This window comes from Balaenoptera ricei, chromosome 7 (genome assembly GCF_028023285.1).
Source record: "Balaenoptera ricei isolate mBalRic1 chromosome 7, mBalRic1.hap2, whole genome shotgun sequence".
In the NCBI taxonomy this organism is placed as follows: Eukaryota; Metazoa; Chordata; class Mammalia; order Artiodactyla; family Balaenopteridae; genus Balaenoptera; species Balaenoptera ricei.
The window spans coordinates 112,741,351-112,764,008 of NC_082645.1; the positions used below are offsets into that span (position 1 = coordinate 112,741,351).

The 22,658-nt window shown below is 43.0% G+C and overlaps 1 protein-coding gene across 1 annotated transcript in view; it reads left to right on the forward strand.

Annotated features, from left to right (window-relative positions):
• FBXO36 (F-box protein 36) overlaps positions 1–15,233 on the forward strand; it is a 100,282-nt gene extending 85,049 nt beyond the window's left edge. The window contains exon 4 of the mRNA XM_059928883.1: positions 14,738–15,233. Within this exon, the coding sequence (XP_059784866.1) occupies positions 14,738–14,926 (189 nt within the window). The 3' untranslated portion in view covers positions 14,927–15,233. The remainder of the gene's footprint in view (positions 1–14,737) is intronic.
• The last annotated feature ends 7,425 nt before the right edge of the window (positions 15,234–22,658 follow it).

Below are 22,658 nucleotides of genomic sequence, written 5' to 3' on the forward strand. Positions count from 1 at the left end.
AGTCCCTCCCTCTCATTCTTGGTCCTCATTCCTCTAATTCTCATCTCCAGCAGCAATTATATTACCAGTGTCTCGTATGTCCTTCCAGAGAGAGTCTATGCACATGTAAGTGTGTGTGTGATGTGTGAGCATATATACATGTACACATACCCTTCTAAAAAGCATATGATAGCACATTATATATTGTTCTCTGTCGGGTTTTTTTCTACTTCACAACACATTTTAGACACTCTTTTATGTCAGTACATATAAATCTTCAGTTTAGAAAAGTGCCCTAAGTTGTTATTATGTGGATAAATCATAATTTTTTAAACTAGATCCTTACTGATAGACATTTAGATTGTTTCCCCTCTGCTATTTGTAAATAACGCCCCAGACTATGGCTAGACTGGACTTCGCAGAATTGGGTCTGCCCTGGAAGCATAAAGACACATGAGAGACACAGAGGGTGTAGGGACTCTGGGTGGATGGGGGCCTGAGCCTGGGAGAGCCCATGGTGCTAGCCCACACCCAAGGATGGAAGTTTCCACTTATCAAACTTAATGCCACCAGCAATCAGGGCCGTCTGGCTGCCTGCCCTTGCTCTGATTCCGTGTTGACCAAGCCATGGAGCCTCCAGGGATGAGCATCTGAAGGTCTCGTGGGTGGATGGTTATATTTCTCAGGGTAAAGAGGCAGCCTCTGGGAGCTTGGCTAATATAAGCACACCCCTGAAAGGTGGATCCCATGTCACAGTATACCAGAAAGTCACACCGAGGGCCAGCCCTGGGCTTGCAGTGAGCTCACTAAGGTAAGGCTGCCACGTAGAACCTTCCTGGGGAATGCTGAGGTCCCGAAGGGGGAGGGACGATCACGACTAGCAAATAAACATATTCATCTTGGTAGTGACTCAGGAACAGGCCCACTGAGGAAGAAAATCTCTCCTCTGTCACATTTCGGCCTGCAGAGAAACAGATTTTTCCTTATGTTCCCAGATTCCCTATGACTGTGACCCCAATTCTGGCCACGTAGGTGAGGCACCCAGGGAGCAGGTGAAAACAGGCCGGGCCCTGAGTCGGATTGGGTAGGTCTTGGTGGACCCAGCGTCTGCACTGTCTTGCAACCCGATTCTAAGCGTCCAGGCCAAGGATTTGACCATTTGATATTAAAATTGTAGAGACAAAATATCTCACGAGACTCTGAAAGGCTGGAAGCTTGGGATGGGGGCGGGGGTGTTGTTTTTCCATCTCCACTTGTGTACAGGCAGTGTGGATGGTTAAATCAGCTTGAGGCCAGAGACCTGGGTTCTGTTCTTCGCTCAGCTACTCCCCACCATGAGCCTTGGGCAGTCACACCCTTATCCCCTCTAAGCCTTAATTTCCACATTTGTAAAAGGAAAGTTTTTAACTAGATAAACCCTAGGATCCCTTTCAACTTGAATGTAGTTTATGTGTGTTAAGTTCATGCACCACCTCCAGGGGGAGCTAAACCCACGATTGGCTATGTTTTGGATCAAAGCAGCTGGAACCATAGTCAGGATGGGTACTTTGTGTTTTGCAACCTGGCATCTATCAAGCAAAAGAGCCCCAGGGTTTGGGAGTCCTAGATGGGGGTATTTTGTAAACCAACTTATAATACAAAACAAAACTGAATATTTTCATTGTAAAATATAATGAGTCGTAAATGAAGTTACCCTGGTGGAAATTTCAGCTCTCTTCTGAGAATTTCTTCCTTTCCTCCAAAACCTCAACTTTTTCTTCCATAATCTCTGTTATATAAGATACACTGATATCCTGAAATGTATTGTGCTGGGAAAGGGGTAGTCACCTATACTAGTGCTACAGAGTTCAGAGTTTTAAAAGGAGGTTCAGATCTGTTTTATTTTTGCTTACTTATTTATTTATTTTTAATTATTTTATTTTATTTTATTGCTTTCTTGGCCGTGTGGCATGGCATGCGGGATCCTAGTTCCCCGACAAGGGATCGAACTCATGCCCCCTGCATTGGGAGCATGGAGTCTTAACACTGGACCACCAGGGAAGTCCTGTTTTATTTTTTAATATTAAGACATTTTCTAAGAGTTTTCCTTCCTTGTTTATATTTAGAATATGTTGTAATCCGAGTAGAGAAACTGGACCTTGAAGGACTGTTGAAGATGGGGTAAGATAATGAAGGACCTGCCTAACATCAAAATGTTTGGGGGGCTGTCATTATCAGAAGATTCAGCATTGCTGTTTAACTGTAACCTTCATGATGTGAATATAATAGTTTTTGCTTTTGATATTTACGCAGAAAGGATCTTAAACGATTATGCTTGATTATACTATTAATTTCTGTTTGAAATTCACTCTTTTCCCTTATTGGAATACATTTAGAGTAACATGAAGTATGAAAGTAACCACTACTGGCTGCTTTCTGCTCGAAAGTGAGTGTAATGGTGTCATGAAATAGAGATAACGCTTACATGTTTTTCGCCTCCCCCAGAAAGAAGTCAGAACACGTGGGAGGAAAGTAGGACAGTGCCAAGGCCAGGCCAGGGGTGGTGGGAGTGGGATGCTTGGCTGTCTGGAATTGTGGGCACGGTGGATAGTGGGCAGCTGGGTGTGGCCTGGTGGGCTGAAGTGATGGTCCACGGTGGGGGACATCAGTCAGGGGCACAGTCAGGTCACTTTCAGACAGCTGTCACATGGTGGCGGGGTTGTCCCAATCCTGGTGCTGGGGGCTGCCCCCTAGACTCCCAACTGTGGCAACTGAACTGGCCCCCCAGTGGCTAAGTGCCTATGGGGCCTTTCTTTCCAGTGTCTTCTCAGAAATGGGGGAGGTAGCATCTATTCTGTCTCCCCTTCCTGCCCATTGATTACATCTTTTCCATGTGCTTTATATATGTTATTCCTAATCCTCACAGCACTAAAAGTTTAGTATCATTTCCATATAATCATAATAAGTTCCATTTATTGACTATCTACTGCGTGCTAAGCACTGAATGTACGTAATCCAGTACAATCCTCAAACAGTGCCGTAAGATGGATGAGTAAGAGACTCTCTTGTCCTGATTACCGAGGAGGGAACAGAGGCTCAGGTAAAGCACACAGAGAGTGAACAGTGGAGCCGGGTGCTGTGCCCGGGCAGCCTTACTCCATGGCTGGTGTGCTTAAATCAGTGTATTCTCCTCCTCAGATGACCAAATGCAAGATCAGATGTGGAGACCAGGCTCGGAGCAATAAGTAGAATGTCCAGGATGACTTAATTATTAAGTGGCAGGGCCAGCGTTCAAGTCAACTTGTCCCTGAAGAACATAAGGAAAAGGTTCTGTCTTTCATAAGATGGAGTTAAGTATGGGAATGTGTTTTCTCCCTCAGGTAGACTGGAGCTACAGCAGGTAGGTACCACAATGACAGGCCAGGGCTTTGAAAGTATTTCCTTCCTCAGGCCACGTGGAAGCATCCCATGAGCAGTAAGGCAGAAAAGGTCCTGCCCCCTCAGGACATGTCCCAGTCTTCATTATCCTTATCTATATAATTGTGGTCACTCAGATTCCTTTTTCATATATCTTTTAAATATTTGTCTATGAGTCATTTCTTTTTTTTTATAAATTTATTTATTTATGTATTTTTGGCTGCGTTGGGTCTTCATTGCTGCGCGCGGGCTTTTCTCTTGTTGTGGCTAGCAGGGGCTACTCTTCATTGCGATGCGCAGGCTTCTCATTGCGGTGGCTTCTCTTGTTGCAGAGCACAGGCTCTAGGTGCGCAGGCTTCAGTAGTTGGGGCTCGAGGGCTCTAGAGCACAGGCTCAGTAGTTGTGGCGCACGGTCTTAGTTGCTCCACGACATGTGGGATCTTCCCTGCCCAGGGCTCGAACCCGTGTGCCCTGCATTGGCAGGCGGATTCTCAACCACTGCACCACCAGGGAAGCCTCTGAGTCATTTCTAATGAACCAAGTTTGCAACCATGAAATTTAAACTAACAGAAGGGATAAAGTCAGAAGATGGCTTGAGTCTATACCAGCTTATCATTTCACTGATGGAATTCCATAAAGGTGATTTCATTCTGAATGAGTTTCACTACAAGAAGGACCCCATCATTATCTCGTGAAGGATTCAAAGGTTGTAGTCATCCTTAAGTTGCAATTACATATCAAATACTAGAAAAATTCAAAAGCTTTCCATATTGACTGTATTAGGATACACCGAGTTAGAAATAGTGACTTGGGATCACAAAGCACCCTAAAACTCCAGTGGCTTAAGACAATAATAGCTGTTTGTTTCATTCATGATTCATACTCACTGTGGGCTGATAGGAGGCTCTGCTCCACAATGTCTTTCAGCGACTCAGGCTATTAGAGACTCCACCGTCTTGTAACTGAACCATCTGAAGCACGTGGTGTCCTTAGTCACTGTGGCAGGGAAGAGACAGCTGAGGTTCATGCACTCTGTTTTTTGTTTGTTTGTTTTTTTTAACATGTTTATTGGAGTATAATTGCTTTACAGTGGTGTGTTAGTTTCTGCTTTATAACAAAGTGAATCAGTTATACATATACATATATTCCCATATCTCTTCCCTCTTGCGTCTCCCTCCCTCCCACCCTCCCTATCCCACCCCTCTAGGTGGTCACAAAGCACCGAGCTGATCTCCCTGTGCTGTGCGGCTGCTTCCCATTAGCTACCTATTTTACATTTGGTAGTGTATATATGTCCATGCCACTCTCTCACTTTGTCACAGCTTACCCTTCCCCCTCCCCATATCCTCAAGTCCATTTTCTAGTAGGTCTGTGTCTTTATTCCCGTCTTACCCCTAGGTTCTTCATGACCTTTTTTTTTTTCTCCTTAGATTCCATATATATGGGTCAGCATACGGTATTTGTTTTTCTCTTTCTGACTTACTTCACTCTGTATGACAGACTCTAGGTCCATCCACCTCACTACAAATAACTCAATTTCGTTTCTTTTTATGGCTGAGTAATATTCCATTGTATATATGTGCCACATCTTTATCCATTCATCTGTTGGTGGACACTTAGGTTGCTTCCATGTCCTGGCTATTGTAAATAGTGCTGCAATGAACATTTTGGTACATGACTCTTTTTGAATGATGGTTTTCTCAGGGTATATGCCCAGTAGTGGGATTGCTGGGTCATATGGTAATTCTATTTTTAGTTTTTTTTTTTTTTTAAATACAATTTTTATTTATTTATTTTTGGCTGTGTTGGGTCTTCGTTTCTGTGCGAGGGCTTTCTCTAGTTGAGGCAAGTGGGGGCCACTCTTCATCGCGGTGCGCGGGCCTCTCACTATCGCGGCCTCTCTTGTTGCGGAGCATAGGCTCCAGACGCGCAGGCTCAGTAGTTGTGGCTCACGGGCCTAGTTGCTCCGCGGCATGTGGGCTCTTCCCAGACCAGGGCTCGAACCCGTGTCCCCTGCATTGGCAGGCAGATTCTCAACCACTGCACCACCAGGGAAGCCCTATTTTTAGTTTTTTAAGGAACCTCCATACTGTTCTCCATAGTGGCTGTATCAATTTACATTCCCACCAACAGTGCAAGAGTGTTCCCTTTTCTCCACACCCTCTCCAGCATTTATTGTTTTTAGATTTTTTGATGATGGCCATTCTGACCAGTGTGAGATGATATCTCATTGTAGTTTTGATTTGCATTTCTCTAATGATTAATGATGTTGAGCAGTCTTTCATGTGTTTGTTGGCAATCTCTATTTCTTCTTTGGAAAATGTCTATTTAGGTCTTCTGCCCATTTTTGGATTGGGTTGTTTTTTTTTTGATATTGAGCTGCATGAGCTGCTTGTATATTTTGGAGATTAATCCTTTGTCAGTTGCTTCATTTGCAAATATTTTCTCCATTCTGAGGGTTGTCTTTTTGTCTTGTTCATGGTTTCCTTTGCTGTGCAAAAGCTTTTAAGTTGCATTAGGTCCCATTTGTTTATTTTTGTTTTTATTTCCGTTTCTCTAGGAGGATGCACTCTGTTTTGATACAGTATTTCTACTCATAGTCCTTTGGCCAGAACGAATTACACGGCCCCACGTAACTGCGTGGCGCAGGGAGATGTGGGAGAAGAGAGGGAATACTTGGTTAGCGTCACAATCTCTGCCACAAACTGGAAATCCCGAACAAAGCAGTGTGTACATTAAGATTCATATATATGAAGATAGTATCATAATAGTATTTTTTCTCAAATGCAGTTACCTGCTTTAACATCTTCCATACTAGAAAAAAGAGACCTTAATTTTTCATTTCTCCTCTTTTCTGTGTTTCTTGGGACTGTGTTTTCTGAACATGTGTCTGGCTTTAAAAACCAACTCAGAACCAAAGACTACACTATGCTTATAAAATACTTTTCCTGTAAAGAACTGAGTTTCTTACTCTCTTTCACCCTCTGAGATGTCTATTTTACACCCTCTTCTCTCTCCCCAAGTCTCTGTATCACACCTTCTTCCTCGCTCTTAACTGATGTTGTGGCTTCTTATTTCAATGAGAAACTAGAAGCAGTCATAAGAGAATGGCCTCCTAGGCCCCTCACCAGTTCTGCTGGTGCCTCGTTCTGCTTTACTTCCTGTTGCAGGTGATAAATTCTCCCTGTTACCATCCATGGCCACACCTCCACTTGTGAATTTCACTCCCCTCACCTGTTCAACAACTTGGCTCAGCAGTTATCCCTCTTCACCATGCATCACTGCATTATTAATTTTACCCCTCTACTGGATCATTTCCATCAGCACATAAACATACATTTAAAAAAAAATTGCCTTGATGTCACTCCCCAGTCTGCTCTTAAAGCAAAATTCCTCAAGCATTCTCTGCACTTGCTATTTCTACTTCCTCTCCTATTCTCTCCTGGACTCACTGTAGCCAGACATCCATCCCCACTAAGCCACTGAAATTGCTCTTGTCGAGGTTGCTATTGTCCATCACCTTGTAAAATACACCAGTTTTTTTTTGAAAGATTTTTTTTTTTGATGTGGACCACTTTTAAAGTCTTTATTGAATTTGTTACAACATTGCTTCTGTTTTTTATGTTTTGGTTTTTTGGTTGCGAGGCACGTGGGATCTTAGCTCCCTGACCAGGCATCAAACTTGCACCGCCTGCATTGGAAGGCGAAGTATTAACCACTGGACCACCAGGGAAGTCCCACCAGTCAGTTTTTAATTCCCATCTTATTTGACTTTTCAGCAGCATTTACACATTTCATTATTCTCCAGGTTTTCTTTGCTCTTCTCAGTCTCCCTGGCTGAAAACTTTATGTCCTGACTGCTTAATGCTGGAATGTCCTAGAGCACTTCCTTGGGCCATTTTCTCTATCTACAGTCACACTGAGATGATAGCTTTAAATATTATTTACATGCAGCTAATTTTCAAACATATGTTTCCAGGCCTGGTTGCCCTCTTGAACTCCTAACTTTTATATCTCATTGCATGCTCAATGCTTCCTCCTAGATCTAGCAGTATAGACATCTCAAATTTAGCACGTACACACCAGACCTCTGAATTTCCCCACACACATACTTATTTACCAATTCTAATTCTCCCACAGTCTTATTTTTCTGTCTTTGGCAACATTCACACAGCTGCTCAAGCCAAAAACTTGTCCTTAATTCTTCTTTTTCCTCTTACTTCTCATCTAATTCATTATCAGGTGGTATGAGCTCTACCTTCAAAATACATCTATCATCCGACTATGTCTCGCCTCCTGCCTGGCCACCATCCTGTTACACACCATCCTCATATCTTCCTGGATTTTCTAGAAAGAACTCCACAGTAGATTTGCTTTCACCTCATGGGCATAGCAGCGTACTTTCATCATTTTGCCTCAGGACTATGTCAGTTCTCCAGCTGTGAGTCATACTTACATCACAGAGATACTGATCCTATCATCTTCCTACATGCTGGTCCGCATTGATGACATCATGCTGATGAGCAGGAATAGCAGATACCCTGGATGCCTTGGTAAGATACGTATACGTCAGGGAGTTGGAGATGAGCTCCTCAAAAATTGAGAGACCTGCCATCTCAGTGCGTTGTCTAGAATCCATTGCCTTATTGTAACTTCCTCTCCTAAGAAAACAGCACAGCTCTTTGTGGATATTTTTAGTTTTAAGGTAACATACAGCACATTTGAGTTTGCTTCTCTGATTCATTTACCAAATAACCCATAAAGCTGCCAGTTTTAAATGGGGCCCAGCTGCTGGTCCAGATTGCAGTGTAAGCGGCTGAGTCACTTGCTCCTTATGATCCAGCAGATTCAGTGGTGCTCAGAGTGTCTGTGGCCTGTACGGCTATGGTCTATCTGGATCCTTGCTGAACGTTATGGCGTGCGTCATCAGGAAAATCACAGCTCGTACCTCCAGGGTTTTAGAGTAAAGGTATGGATGCTTTTACAGATAACTGTTCTGCTATTGAGAAACAGCTCTTGGATTTCTGTGGGGCAAAGGCTAGCGTTTTGCCTAGATGGTCAAAGTCTTGAAAAGAACAAGATTTGGAGATTAATGAGGAGTTTTGGGGAAGAGGTATTTGGGTGGACTTTTCGGAATAAGCCAAAGAATCAAGATATTTGTGTCCCATGTGACTGCTCACCAAAGGGCACTCAGTGCCAAGGACGTTTTCAGGAATGAGATGATAAGGTGGTCTGCCCTATGGATGTCAGTCAGCTCCTTTCCCCAGCCGGGCTCATCAACCAAATGCCCAGGTGGCAAGGATGGCAAATTGTGCATGGACTCAACCACATGACTCTCTTCTTTTCAAGATTAATCTGGCCACTGTCACAGGAGAGACAACGCCGAGTCCCCAGGAGGGCGCCATGCTCCAGGGGGTCCAATCAGTAACGAGGTGGTAGGTCCAGTTACACTGGACTCTTTTCACCAAGGAGAAAGCAGCGATTTGTCCTCCCTGGATGAGTTACCTATTCTGGGTATGGACCTGCTTTCCTGGCACGCCATGCTCCTTCGGCAACATTGTGTGTAAATTGACCAAATGCCTTATTTTTCCATCACTGTAGCCCATACAAGATTGCTTCAGATTATTTTGCTGAAATAAATTCATTTATTAAACAAATAGACATAAATAAATAAGGTAATGAGTACAGAATTTCCTGCTCTTAGCCTATATACTCCACTACCTAGAAATAGTTGTCCTCACGGCTTCTTGGAGGTGCTTAATCCCTCATCAGCTAACGGACAACACTTTACAAGGTTGGAGCGCGGTCTTACAGGATGTAATATATGGTCTCAGTCACTGGCCAGAATGTGGTCCTGTTTCTTCTGTAGCTACAATCAAAGGATGGAAGTGGGAGTATCATCTCTTAGAATCATACATAGTCACCCGTGTGAAAAAGTGTTGTTTCCTTCTCCACAGCTTAGGCTTCTAGTAGGTTAGGGATCTTGACAGTCAAAGAATGAATAGTTTCACCTAAAGAACAACAATGACTCCACTGAACTAGAAATTAAGAGAATGAAGAGTGCTCCCAGGCTATCTGGGGCTCCTAATGCCACTGAACAAACAGGCAAAAAAAAAACCCCAAATGGGCATTACTATGTTGGCTCCGGTGATTAATCATGTTTATTAGAGAAAAATAGAGTTGCTTCTTCACAATGGAATTACAGAGGAGTATTTCTGGAACCCGGGCCATCCCTGCAAGTGCTTTCTTTTCTTTTTATTTTCTTTGGGGTGGCTGCACTGCCCAGCTTGCAGGATCTTAGTTCCCCAGGCAGGGAGGGAACCCCTGGGACGGAACCCCTGGACCCTGCGGTGGAAGCACAGAGTCCTAACCACTGGACAGCCAGGGATTTCCCTCTGTGAGTGCCTTCTAATACTGGCATGTGCAATGGCAAAACTTATTTAAAGAAGACTAAAACATCTCCTACCTGAGAGATCAAGAAGTACTCACACCCAGCAGGAACCGAAGACGGTTTGGATCATATCAGCAGGTATAGCATCTTGACCAGTTGAGGTGCTGGCTGAGAACAAAAGGATGGTGGAAAGGGTAGTAGAATGAGAAAACTACAAACACGACTCCTGCTTGTGACCAGTTGCAGAATCTAGGACTGTAGTAGCTCCCCATATTTTCTTCCTCACCCAGTGGTATGTACAGTTTTTAAAATTTTATTTAATTTATTTATTTTTGGCTGCATTGGGTCTTCGTTGCTGCATGCAGGCTTTCTCTAGTTGTGGCGAGTGGGGGCTACTCTTCGTTGTGGTGTGCGGGCTTCTCATTGCGGTGGCTTCTCTTGTTGCAGAGCACGGGCTCCAGGTGCGTGGGCTCAGTCGTTGCGGCTCGCACGCTCTAGAGCGCAGGCTCAGTAGTTATGGCGCACAGGCTTAGTTGCTCCGTGGCATGTGGGATCTTCCCGGACCAGGGCTCGACCCCGTGTCCCCTGCATTGGCAGGTGGATTCCTAACCACTGCACCACCAGGGAAGCCCTGATATGTACATTTATATGTAAACCAATATTTTCCTCTTTCCCTTTCTTCTATTATTTTATATAGGGCAAGTCGGTACTGGTTAACTTTATAATTCTAGGATACAAAGATGAACTGGGATTAACTAGAGGTAACAAACACCACCCAGAGGTTTGTAGTGACTGCTGGGATTTGGTGGGAGTGGGGTGGAGGTGAAGGCAGAGAATAAACGCATTGTCGCCCGTATGAGGGGCAGTTGCGTTGGGTTAGGTGGAGCGTGTGCTGCTGCCGTCATTGGGAAGTTTAAGTGTGAGAAGAAGGGTATGTATGGGTAAGAAAAGCCAGGAGGTCAGACTGAGGAGCACGCAGTGGGTTGGCTGGCTTCACACCCATTTGAGCTCCCTCACACTACACGGAGCTGCCCTTGTGTACTGTGAAGGTAAGAAAGATAAAAGCTACATTTCATGGATGCCTTTGCAAGTAGTGTCTTGGGCGTAGCCTGGGCTCTGTCAAGTAGACCCACGTGCAAGAGTTTTGGAAGGAAGATGTGAGCCCGGTGGGGCAGCCTCCGTGCTTTTCCTGCCAGCACAGTGCTGAGGCCTGTGGGGGAGGTTCTAGGGTCTGGTCCAAGGCGTCAGCACATCTCTAGGTGCTGAGTGTTGGGGAGCAGAAGCAGTGAGATTTCCACTAGAACAGTCTGGGTTTCTTGTTTTGTTTTTTAATCTGACTGCTGTTTTTTTTTTAATTAATTTTTATTGGAGTATAGTTGCTTTACAATGTTGTGTTAGTTTCTGCTGTACAGCAAAGTGAATCAGCTATACATATACATATATCCCCTCTTTTTTAGATTTCCTTCCCATTTAGGTCACCACAGAGCACTGAGTAGAGTTCCCTGTGCTATACAGTAGGTTCTCATTAGTTATCTATTTTACTTTTGTAAATTTTTAAAAATGTTTTTGGAATAGACAAAGTCTTTATAGGCGTATAAACAAAGGCAGAAACCATGTATAAAAGACTATTAGGGCTTCCCTGGTGGCGCATTGGTTAAGAATCCACCTGCCAGTGCAGGGGGTATGGGTTTGAGCCCTGGTCCGGGAAGATCCCACATGCCATGGAGCAACTAAGCCCGTACGTCACAACTACTGAGCCTGCGCTCTAGAGCCTGCAAGCCACAACTACTGAGCCCGTGTGCCACAACTCCCGAAGCCCACACACCTAGAGCCCGTGCTCCGCAACAAGAGAAGCCACCACTATGAGAAGGCCGTGCGCCACAACAAAGAGTAGCCCCTGCTTGCTGCAACTAGAGAAAGCCCACACGCAGCAACAAAGACCCAACGCAGCCAAAAATATAAATAAATTAATTAATTAATTTTAAAAAAGACTATTAGATTTGATTCTATTCCTGTAAACAAAATTTAAAAAATGTTTAATTTGCACATGTAAAAGCAATAACCCAAACTTTAGAAAGAAAATAAGCAACATATGATTAACTTTGCAGCATTATTATAAATTGGTAAGTAAAAGACTAATAATACCATAATACAAAAATGAACAGAGATTATGAACAATTAGCAAAAGAGGAAATACAAAAATCAACAAAGTTAGACAAAGCAATCTCATAAGTAAACAAAGAAATGTAAATTAAAAGAAGACACCTTTTTAGCCAACTAAGTATCAGGATTTATTTTGCATGATGATGTTCTGTATACACGACTCTAGGAATTATAAGTCAGTAAACACTTTCTGCAGGATACTTTAATGATATATATTCAATTCTTTTTAAAAGTTAAATTTTTAAGAATGTACTTTAAAGAAAATCATGTGTTAATAAACATATATGTAACAAGGGTATTTATAGTAGAATTATTTTTAATCATTAGTTATCTATTTTATACATCTAGCTGCTGTTATTCCTGGCTGTAGAGCATTGAACGTTTCCCTCTGGTTTTACTAGATATTCTGTGAGCTTCCTATTGCCTGTACTGAATCCCTCTCTGCTTAAACAATATAGAATATATTCTGTGGTCTGAAACAAGGGGCCCTGTCCAATACCATAGGCGTTCCATACAGTTTGGATGGATGGATGAGTGGAGGAATGAATAGGCTATTGAAAATTGTGGGGCAGCTTATCTCCACACTAAATGGACCAAACTATAGTCATTTTAGTGTGTATTTCTCTTTTCTATTTCTTCCCTTATTGTTTCTCAACCCGTTGTTCTCTGCTTTCACTACTCTGCCTCTGATGGCATCAACCAGCCTTCTAATTTGCTGTGTCTAGACTGCTGAGGGCTAAAGGCTGTACACGAAACTAAAACAAATTCTAAGGAAAGGAAGAATGATTAGTGAGTGTAGGCCTTTTCTGCAGAACCCTGACGCCTTTCTAAATAGAGCCCAACTGGATTCAGTATTCTGGAGTTGGAGGGACTTTACCATGCCTGTCTGCTTCTCCTATTTAAGTGTTAAAGTTGCCCTCTAATTTTAAATAGTGAAATAATTAGTTCAACCTAATTTTTGTCAGTCAGATCAACTCTCTTTATTATTCACAGGCACAGGGTCTGCACAGATCATTATCCGTAGATAATCTTGTTTCCCACCATTATTGACCTTCCAGCGGCCCATCTGCTTCTTGTGTTTCTTTGCCTCCTTGTAAGTGGAGTCTTTGTGAGTTGCTCCAGGGGGCCGTGTCTGGGAGGGTCTGAGCAGGAAGGAGGAGCCCCAGCCCACGAGCTCTGCGCCGCTCCCCGCCCCCGCCCCCCGCCAGTTTAAAGGAACTGTGGGCTCCTTAATGATCCTCTGTCATGCCTCTTCTTTCCACTGCTGGATTTTCACATGTGACGGGGGAATCAGGTTGGTGATGAACTTCCCTGAGCGCACAATGGGCACAGGAAGGATGGAGCCAGGAAGTGTTCTGGGGCCCACGTGAGACCCTTCTTTGAGCACATTTCATATTACTGGAGTTATCACTATGCAACGTCAAATATCCAAGCACCTTTAAATGTTCCTAGTCTTGCATACAGGTACCAACAAATCATGGCTATCGCTAAGGTCGGAAATAATAAATGTAATGGAAGCTTTAACTTTAGGAAAGATTTGGGGGCATGGAAGCAAGGGGTTAGGAAATCTCCTGTTAAGAGTGTTTAGTAGCAGAAGACTGATGGGACTTCCCTGGTGGTCCAGTGGTTAAGACTCCACGCTTCCACTGCCAGGGATGTGGGTTCGATCCCTGGCTGGGGAACTAAGATCCCACATGCCCAGCAGTGCGGCCAAAAAAAAACAAAAGTAGTGGGAGACTGATGAACATAGTTGCCATAAATGATGGTGACAATTGAAAAAGTCCTAGTAGGAAATCTTGGGTAAATGGAAGCTGAACTCTGGCAGCTTTGAACTTGGAGGGAGGGCAGAGTGGTCTTGTGCAGATTTTGGGCCAGAGGGGTCTTGTCTGTCCTTAACTTCATGGCCCTCAGGTAAAGGCCCAGACTGCAGAAGAACATCCCTGGGAAGGCTATTTATTCCCAGAGAACGGCTCACTTTGCCATGTGCCTGGCAGGCTTGGGGAGTGACTGCATCTTGTAGGCCACTCTGTTGCATGGTGTGATGTTATGCATGCACAGGACTCCGAATAAAACATGAGGACGGGACCCTGGCACCAGGAATGTCTAAATTTTAGGTGTGCTGGTTGGCAGTCTCCGAGGGCTGCTTGTCTGCTTCGATGCGGTTCGCTACTGAGTAGCCCGCAGTGAACTAAGGTGTCCGCTGTACAAGACCGGGGAGAGGTGACTCAAGCAAGGGTTTAACATGAAGCTGAGCAAGAGTTAGCAACGCTCCTCCTCGAGAAACTGCTGCAGCCCTGGGTGAAGATCGGTTGACCACACCGTTATCAGCCTGTTATGTGGCTAACTGGAAATTCACCGTATAATGTTGCGTATATAAACTAACTATATCATGTTGTATGTGTACTGTTTATAACTATGTCGCATTTTGCATCTTTTTTTTTTAACTTTTTATTTTATACTGTAGTATAGTTGATTAACAATGTTGTGTTAGTGTCGGGTGTACACCAAAGTGACTCAGTTATACATATACATGTATCTATTCTTTTTCAAATTTTGCATCTTAAATGAGATCAGGACTTGGTTTATTCCGTTAATCGAATATTGCTTCGTCCTTTAGATACTTGTGCACTTGCGTCTCTCCTCAAAGAGGAAGTTTCTGGAGTCAGAACTGTGTCTGGCACATGTTTGTGCACCCGTGGTGTTTCCTCCAGTGTCTCACAGGCAGCAACAGTTGGATAGTGATCTGAGTGAGTGAACTTTTCCTTAACCCATGTATGATGTCCCACCTCTGACTTTTTCCACCCACAGTTGTGCACGTCAGACAAACTGTGGGAGCAGATCGTCCAGTCTGCCTGTGACCACATCACCCCAGACATGAGAGCCTTGGCCCAGGATATGGGCTGGAGACAGATGTTCTTCACCAACAAGCTGCAGCTCCAGCGGCACCTCCGCAAGAGGATACAACGACAAGGAAGCCAGAGGAACAGTGAGCTGTAGGGTCACACATTCCTACCTGCAGGAGAGTTGAGGCACGGCGGCGTTTTCCGTCTGTGTCCAAACCTCTTCTGCTGCCTTTGATTAAGAACGAAGGTTTTGTTGATTCAAGGAGCCATAGAGTATTTGCACACAAATGCAGCACACCGCCTCTGCTGGGCTTTGCCCGAACCATGGTCCCTGCCACAGGGAGGGTCAGGTCATGGCCCCAGCACAGGGGCAGCAGGACAGGAGGTGCCCATGTCCTGCCACCCATAAGAAAAGAGGCTTCTGCTGTATGGTAACAAACAATAAATGATTATTAGCAGGTTTTTATTATGTATGTATTTTATCTAGACGTTGGAAAGGGGAGCACGGCTTTTGAATTTTTCCCGGCGTCTGTCATCTGAGTGCATCCATGAGTAGGTGGCTGTGTGTCCCCATAGGGAACCGTGAGGGGACAGGGGCAGCGGGAGACACTCCTGCTGAGTGCAGCTGCCTTCCTGACTCTGCTCCGCTAAGATGGTATTCAGGTCCCCCACCCTCGGGACCCGGGATGCCGGGCTCCATCCCCCCACGTGGACAGCCTCTGACCCGGCCCTGGGACATGGCTGGAGAGAATTCTAGGCATTCTGCTTGCAGACCTCGTGCAGAGTCCAACTTCCCAGGGCTTTACGTTGTCAAATAAACCCACAAATGTTTCTAAGAGAGGTGCGGCTTCCCCAAAGAAATGTGGACAGTTACCGCTATTACAACAGGGATTTTTTGGGGGGAGGGTGTTTGATTTTTATTGTATTAAAATTTTATATAAAATTTTATTGTATAAAAATTTTATATAAAATTTTATTGTATAAAAATTTTTATAGATTTTTAAAGGTTACTTTCCACTTACAGTTATTACAGACTATTGGCTGTATTCCCTGTGTTGTGCAATACATCCTTGAGCCCATCTTATCCCTGATCGTTTGTACCTCCTTCTTCCCTACCCCTCTATTTCCCCTCCCTCTCCCCCTCCCCACTGGTAACCACTAGTTTGTTCTCTAGATCTGTGAGTCTGCTTCTTTTTTCGTTATATTCACCAGTTCGTTGTATTTTTTAGATTCCACATGTGAGTATAACAGGGAATTTTAAAAACGCAGGCTGTGGGTAACTGAGTGAAAACCCAAGTACATTTTGTATTCTGTTAAGTTGGCAGAGGGGCAAAAGTGGTACAGTTTTAGGGGAGAAAATTCTACCTCCCTGAGATGGGTTATTTAACAATTGTTTTCTCCTACGTTCTCATGGCAATCAAGTACCCAGACAAGGCGCTCACAGCAGCAAATAGTCTCATGACTCCTTTTAGGCTACAGAGCAAAGTAGCTCTCAACCTCCCATCACCTTACCAACACTATGAGCTCTTCTTGCCTGCAGTCTCCACTTCGCTACATAGAAAAATAATGCCCCCGCCAACCCCGTGCTCGCCTCCCGCTAGAGGAACCTCCTGTGATGCCCTGGAATCTCCCCAATGGTGGGGGAGAAGGGGACTCTGGCTGTTCTCCCCCCTCACTCCTTCTGGAACAGCTCCATAGCCGTAGCTTAATGACAGATTCTTTCTTTTCTGTTTTACTAAACCTGGATTCATATCAGATCAGACTTTAACCCCCATCCACACACCCTTAACACTCAGTCTTGGATTTCCAGGGACATCTGTGAAATCAAAGGCAGTCTCCTTCCTGGCAGATGAAGAACCTGTCAAAGTTGTGTCTGGTGGCTGGCAGACAGGCGGAGGGCCCGTGCTTCTGTGCGGCTCCCGCTGCCTCGTTTCGCCCAGAAGTTCCAGACTTCACTCCCGGCCAGGTTTTTAGTGACAGGTTAATACCACGTGCATGCGGCAGCTGCGTGTGTGCACAGCATAACTGCGTAAATATCAAATTACAGCCCATTTGTAACATCGATTCAAAATGCCAACAGCTTAAAAATTTCATGTGTGATGTTTTATCAACTGAGTTCTGAAAGCTTATGGGCATGTATAATAATCTAGATTCAACATGAATCAGTAAGAACACATATATGGCCATTTGAAAACTTACTATCTATATAAAAGATAATAAGATAAATATAGATGCTAAAAGCTAAATAATTAAAAATGAGTTGTTAATATGCTGGCTACTTTAAAGTAATGGTTAAACAACATAGGTTATTAGACTATTTCAATAATTATTTGTCCTCATAATTTGAGTGCCTTATTACCTTATTATAGTTATTTTTACTAAAATAGGAGCAGTATCATCAACCTAAAATCCTGCAAGGCACCAGCACCCTCAGTGGTCTATCATTTTGCCTCTCTCTCCCGCCTCATTCGGGAGGCGATGATGATTTGCCTCTCTGCCTCTGTTGACAGCTTTCATGTGGACGGATAAATCTGCTTTGTTCATGACATATTTCAGAGTAAAATGTCACAGCATTTTATACTTGCCTTTTCTTATCTCTTCACTCAAAAGCGTTTCTACTCGGCTATCATTCACCATTGTAATTGTAAAAGTAAAATACTGATATTTTCTGATGATTTATATATTTAGTGTTATAAGAACAATCTATTTATTTATTATTATTTTTAAAATTATTTATTTATTTTTGGTTGCATTGGGTCTTTGTTGCTGCGTGCGGGCTTTCTCTAGTTGCAGCGAGCAGGGGCTACTCTTTGTTGCGGTGCATGGGCTTCTCATCGCGGTGGCTTCTCTTGTTGCGGAGCATGGGCTCTAGGCGCACGGGCTTCAGTAGTTGTGGCTCGCGGGCTCTAGAGCGCAGGCTTAGTAGCTGTGGCATGTGGGATTAGTTGCTCCGTGGCATGTGGGATCTTCCTGGACCAGGGCTTGAATCTGCATTGGCAGATGGATTCTTAACCACTGTGCCACCAGGGAAGTCCAAAAACAATTTATTGACAATAGCAAATGTGAATATTTAATTTATAAACTAAAAAATAAATACATTATACTCAATGTCAACTTCTATTACTGCTTTTTTTCCTGAACAGGTTGGCATAGTACATGCATTAAACCTCGATTATATGGAATCCACAATGTTTTGTTTTATTGAGTAGGGCCAAGAATTTAGGCTGTGATTATATTTGGGGGAGGGGCGGGAAGCAGGGGTCAGGTCAAATCACTAGTTACCACTTGTTGTTGTCTTCTGAGCTGCTTGTGTACAAGATGGTCATCAGCCCTCATTTATTACCCAAACCAACTGCCCAGTTGCTGAAGAATAATATCAAAGGACCTTACATAAAACATCTGTGCAGCATAGTTTTTTGCTCTGAGCTTTAGTGTAATGACCTCTACAGTTTGTGTTGTGATATGATACAGTGTGAGAGAGAATCCAAGCTTTTCCACTCTGAACAGTTGGCTTCAACTTGAAATGGATGCCTTTGGTTGGATGTTAAATAGACAGGCTACCACCATACTAAAGAAAGGTGTGCACCTGCAGTTAAAAGCATTCTATTACGTAGCAGGTCATTTTACAAAGTAAAATTAACATCTTAGCTTTACATGTTTATTGTTTTGAAATGAGATCATCCGCACACTGGGATAGCATTCTTTTGCCCTGGCAACATGGAACCCTCAGGGATGGGAGCTATGGAGGACTCGCTGTTTCCTGCTTATCACGTTCCCTCAAACAGAGATCTTCATTCAGAAAAGCTATTTTCCATTGGGAAATCTGTTCTGCCCATCCAGAAAGTCTGAGAGCCATAGATCATGGTCACGGACTGAGTTGGAATAACCTTAGGAACAATAATAATAATAGCAACTTCCATTGATTGTCTACTGGTTACCAAGAAATAAACAGGTAGTAACCGATTTAATTCTTACGGCAACCCTTGAAGGTAAGTGATGATATTTCTGTCTTATAGACCAGGGGTCTATAAACTATGGCATATGTCTAATCTAACCAGCCACCTGTTTCTGTATATGAAGTTTTATTGTGCCACGGTTTATGACACACAGTGGCAGAGTTAGATAGCCACAATATAGACTGTATGGCCGGCAAAGCCTAAATTATTCTCAGGGAGGGCAAGTTAATTTTCCAAAGGTTTTATGACTAATAAGTGGTAAAGCTGAGATTCACCTCTATACCTACTGAGTCTATGTTCTTAACCACAAACGCCACACCACCTCTCCTTTCAGAGCCAAAACCATGTTTGGCCAGTGGAACTTGAAAAGGTGATGGAATTTGCCCAAGGTCATATTTGAAATTATAAGGGGGAGGACCTTGAGCGTACTATGAGAGACCATACTAATTTAGTTGGCCAGAGAATGTTCCAAGCTTTTGATGAACTAAATTATTGCCCATTTTTCTATAAACAAATATTGTAAATTTATTTAAATACTAATAAGTATATTCTTCTTCAAGGCCCTTACATGCTCTTAGGGAAAACCGGGGAAAGGACTGAGTAACAGAGTGGAACATGGCTCACTGGGACCTTCCCAAACTCAGTCCTCTCTTCTTCCTGCTACTTTCCTCCACTGGGGACCAGACCTTCCCAAGGAACTCGCACCTCTTTCCACTTCACCTGACAATGAGAGAGGCTACCCAGTGCCAATTTGAGACCTTCGGCCCGACTCTCTCTGTTTTCATTGTTGGAAGTCCAGGCAGTTCATCTATAGCATCTTTAATGCATTGCCAGTGATCTGCTCTCTGCCCTGACTCAGTTTCCCTTTCTTAGATGCTGAATGCTGCTGCTTCTCAGTCTTTGCATTTGAACATCAGCATTCTCCCCGCCCCCCCATCACTGTTCCCCCAACATTTTGGCTTTGCAGCCCCGGAGTCCACATAAGCCACACTCCATCCATTGTTATAGTTAAGGATGGCTCATTAGCTTTAAAAAAGGGAGATGAGAAATCTCGCTTTCTTAGCTCACAGCTGCACCATCTAAGCCTAAACATGAAGAAAAAGATGAATCAGAAATCTACTAAAAAAGTGTAAATATGAAACAAAATATGACTCAAAAGCTATCTATTCCATGGCTTTATAATGTTAAAATTTTACCTTTTTGGTACCTTCTAAGTTGTGGTATCATTTTAAGAGACATCATTCAGAGTCTAAAGACAGAGGAATTGAATATTTTAAATGTAAGTGTGATGAGTTCATTAAAAGCCAAAAATTGATTGTTATAGCTTTTCAACCCAGAGAGGCAAAGCCATTGAAGTACCCTGCAGGGTAGGTGACTGTGCAGGTTACTTCATCACAGGAAGTGCCTCTGGCACCCAAAGAAAGGTATGTAAGCCTTACAGCTGACACTGCTGAATGCTGGCTGGATGGAGAGTCCGCAGAAGAAATTACAGCAGCGCCACTTTCTAATGATACAGTAGCTTGTCAGATCAAAGATTTAGCTGCAAACAGGAAGGCTGAGTTAATATCTTCTCTGCAGAATCGTACTTTTGTCTCACAAATGGACAAATCAATAGATGTGGCCGGACTCGCTGTTTTGCTTGTGTTCATCTAGTATCACACCAACTAGACAAAGATCTTTTATGTGAATGCTTGGAAGCAAACACAAGGGGTGCTGAACCATTCAAAATACTGAATAACTTGATTCACTCCCGTGGTTGATCCTGGAGCAGCTGTGTTGAGGTTTGCACTGATGGTGCAGCAGCAGTGGTGGGTGCTGCTGATGCCTCGGCATGAGTCAAAGCCGCGCCACCAAAACGCACCAGAGGTCATTGTATTTTTCATTGCTATGCTTGCAGTCAAATAATGGCCAGATTCACTTAAGGACATCCTTGAGGAAACAGTAAAAATGACCACCTTTTATGAAGTCTTTACTCTTGACTGCACATCTTTTTAATATCCTGCGTGACAAAATTGTTACCAAGCCAAACTTGGGTCCACTTGAGCAGCAAAGCCAATCTACTGACAACCCGGTTGTGGTGAAGGAAAATGCAGTGTTTATTGCAGGGTACCAAGCAAGGAGAACAGGCAGCTCATGCTTAAAAGACCCCAATTCTGATAGCTTTCAGGGAACAGTTTTTAAAGACAGTGTGAGGGAGGGGGTCACAGGGTGTGTGGTCAGCTCACGCACAATTCTCTGATTGGTTGATGGTGACGTAATAGGATGAAGTTTTGGGAATCTCAGTCATCAACCTTCTGGTTCCAACTCGTCTGGGGTCTACATGCTGGTGGTCAGCATGCAGTTAACTTCTTCCACCTGGTGGGGGTGTTAGTATCTGCAAAACAACTCAAGGATATGGCTCGGGAAATTATCTATAGCCCTTGATGAAGACCTAAAGGTCCTTGACTTTGTTTTATGGCTAACCCATTATTATTTTTGTCTTGCTTGACTGCTTTCCTTTCTTTCTGCATTTTCTCAGTTCTCTGATTAAATTTGCTCTTTGGAACTCAGGGAAGGCCTAGCAGGCTAGAGCTTTTTTACAAATAAGAGGTGAGGGATGTGGGGTGGGGGGGTGTGTGTCCCTGGGAAGGCCCTGCAGGGTCCTGCTTGGTTTCGAAATGGAAAATATGCACAAGGCACATCAGCTGCAAATCGAAGTCCATTGGTTGTCTTGAGGAAAAGCACTTGTGTAACTGAGTTGCAAACTCAACTATGGATTTTTCGTGAAATACCATGTTTATGTTTGGCAGATACATTATTGAAGATGAGGCTGTCACTTCAAGGAAAATAACTGCAGTATTTGTTGCCAATGATAATATTTAAGCTTTCCAAAGGAAATAAGAATTTTGGAAAACTTACATCAACTTCCATGAGCTTGTCCACTTCCCAGTTGAGATATAATTCACATACCATAAAATTCACCCTTTTAAAGTATATAATTCAATGGTTTTTATATATTCAAAAATTTGTGAAACTATCACCATTATCTAGTTTTGTCACCCCCAAAAGATACCACGTGCCAATTCCTCTCTCCTCCCAGCCTCTGGCAACCACTAATATACTTTCTGTCTATGGATCTGCATATTCTGGACATTTCATATAAATGGAACCGCACAATTATCATATGATTTTAAAAAATATTGTTTGAGATATGAAAACATTTGGAAGAGCTACAAAACTCAGTAGATCAGTATTTTCCAAATTACTAAAGCATTATGTTACAAAATCATAAATGGGCAAAAGAGCCATTCAAAGTGCAAGACAGGCTTTTAATGTAACGTTTTACAAAAAGTTATTTGATATGGTGTCAGATTACACAGTGCAAATAACCTTTAAGAAATACCACTTGTTGAGTTTTGTTGTGGTATCAAAAAAAAAAAGACCAAACAAACTACAATTATCTGAAAAGACTATGAAAATAAATACTCCTCTCTTTCCAACTACATATAGGTATGAGGCTGAATTTCCTTCATATATGTCAATCAAAACCATATATCAAAACAGATTGAATGCAGAAGCAAACATGAGAACCCAGCTGTCTTCTATTATGCCAGATATTAAAGAAATAGGCAAAAATGTAAAAAAATGCTGCTATTCTTACTAAAAAAATTTTGGGGAAATATGGTTACTTTTCAAAACAATGTTATTTATATTAACATAGTAGGCTCATTATTATTTTAAAATGAAGCAATACTAAATAATTTTTTAAATTTCTGTTTCACTTTCTAATATGGTAAATATCAATAAGATACAGCCTACAAAAACAAAAGATCTTTGGGACTTCATTGGTTTTCAGGACTGTAACATGGACCTGAGACCCAAGAGTTTGAGAACTGTAAGTTTATCACTTGTTGTCTGCATCTTTCATTTGACAAACAGACATTCCTAGGG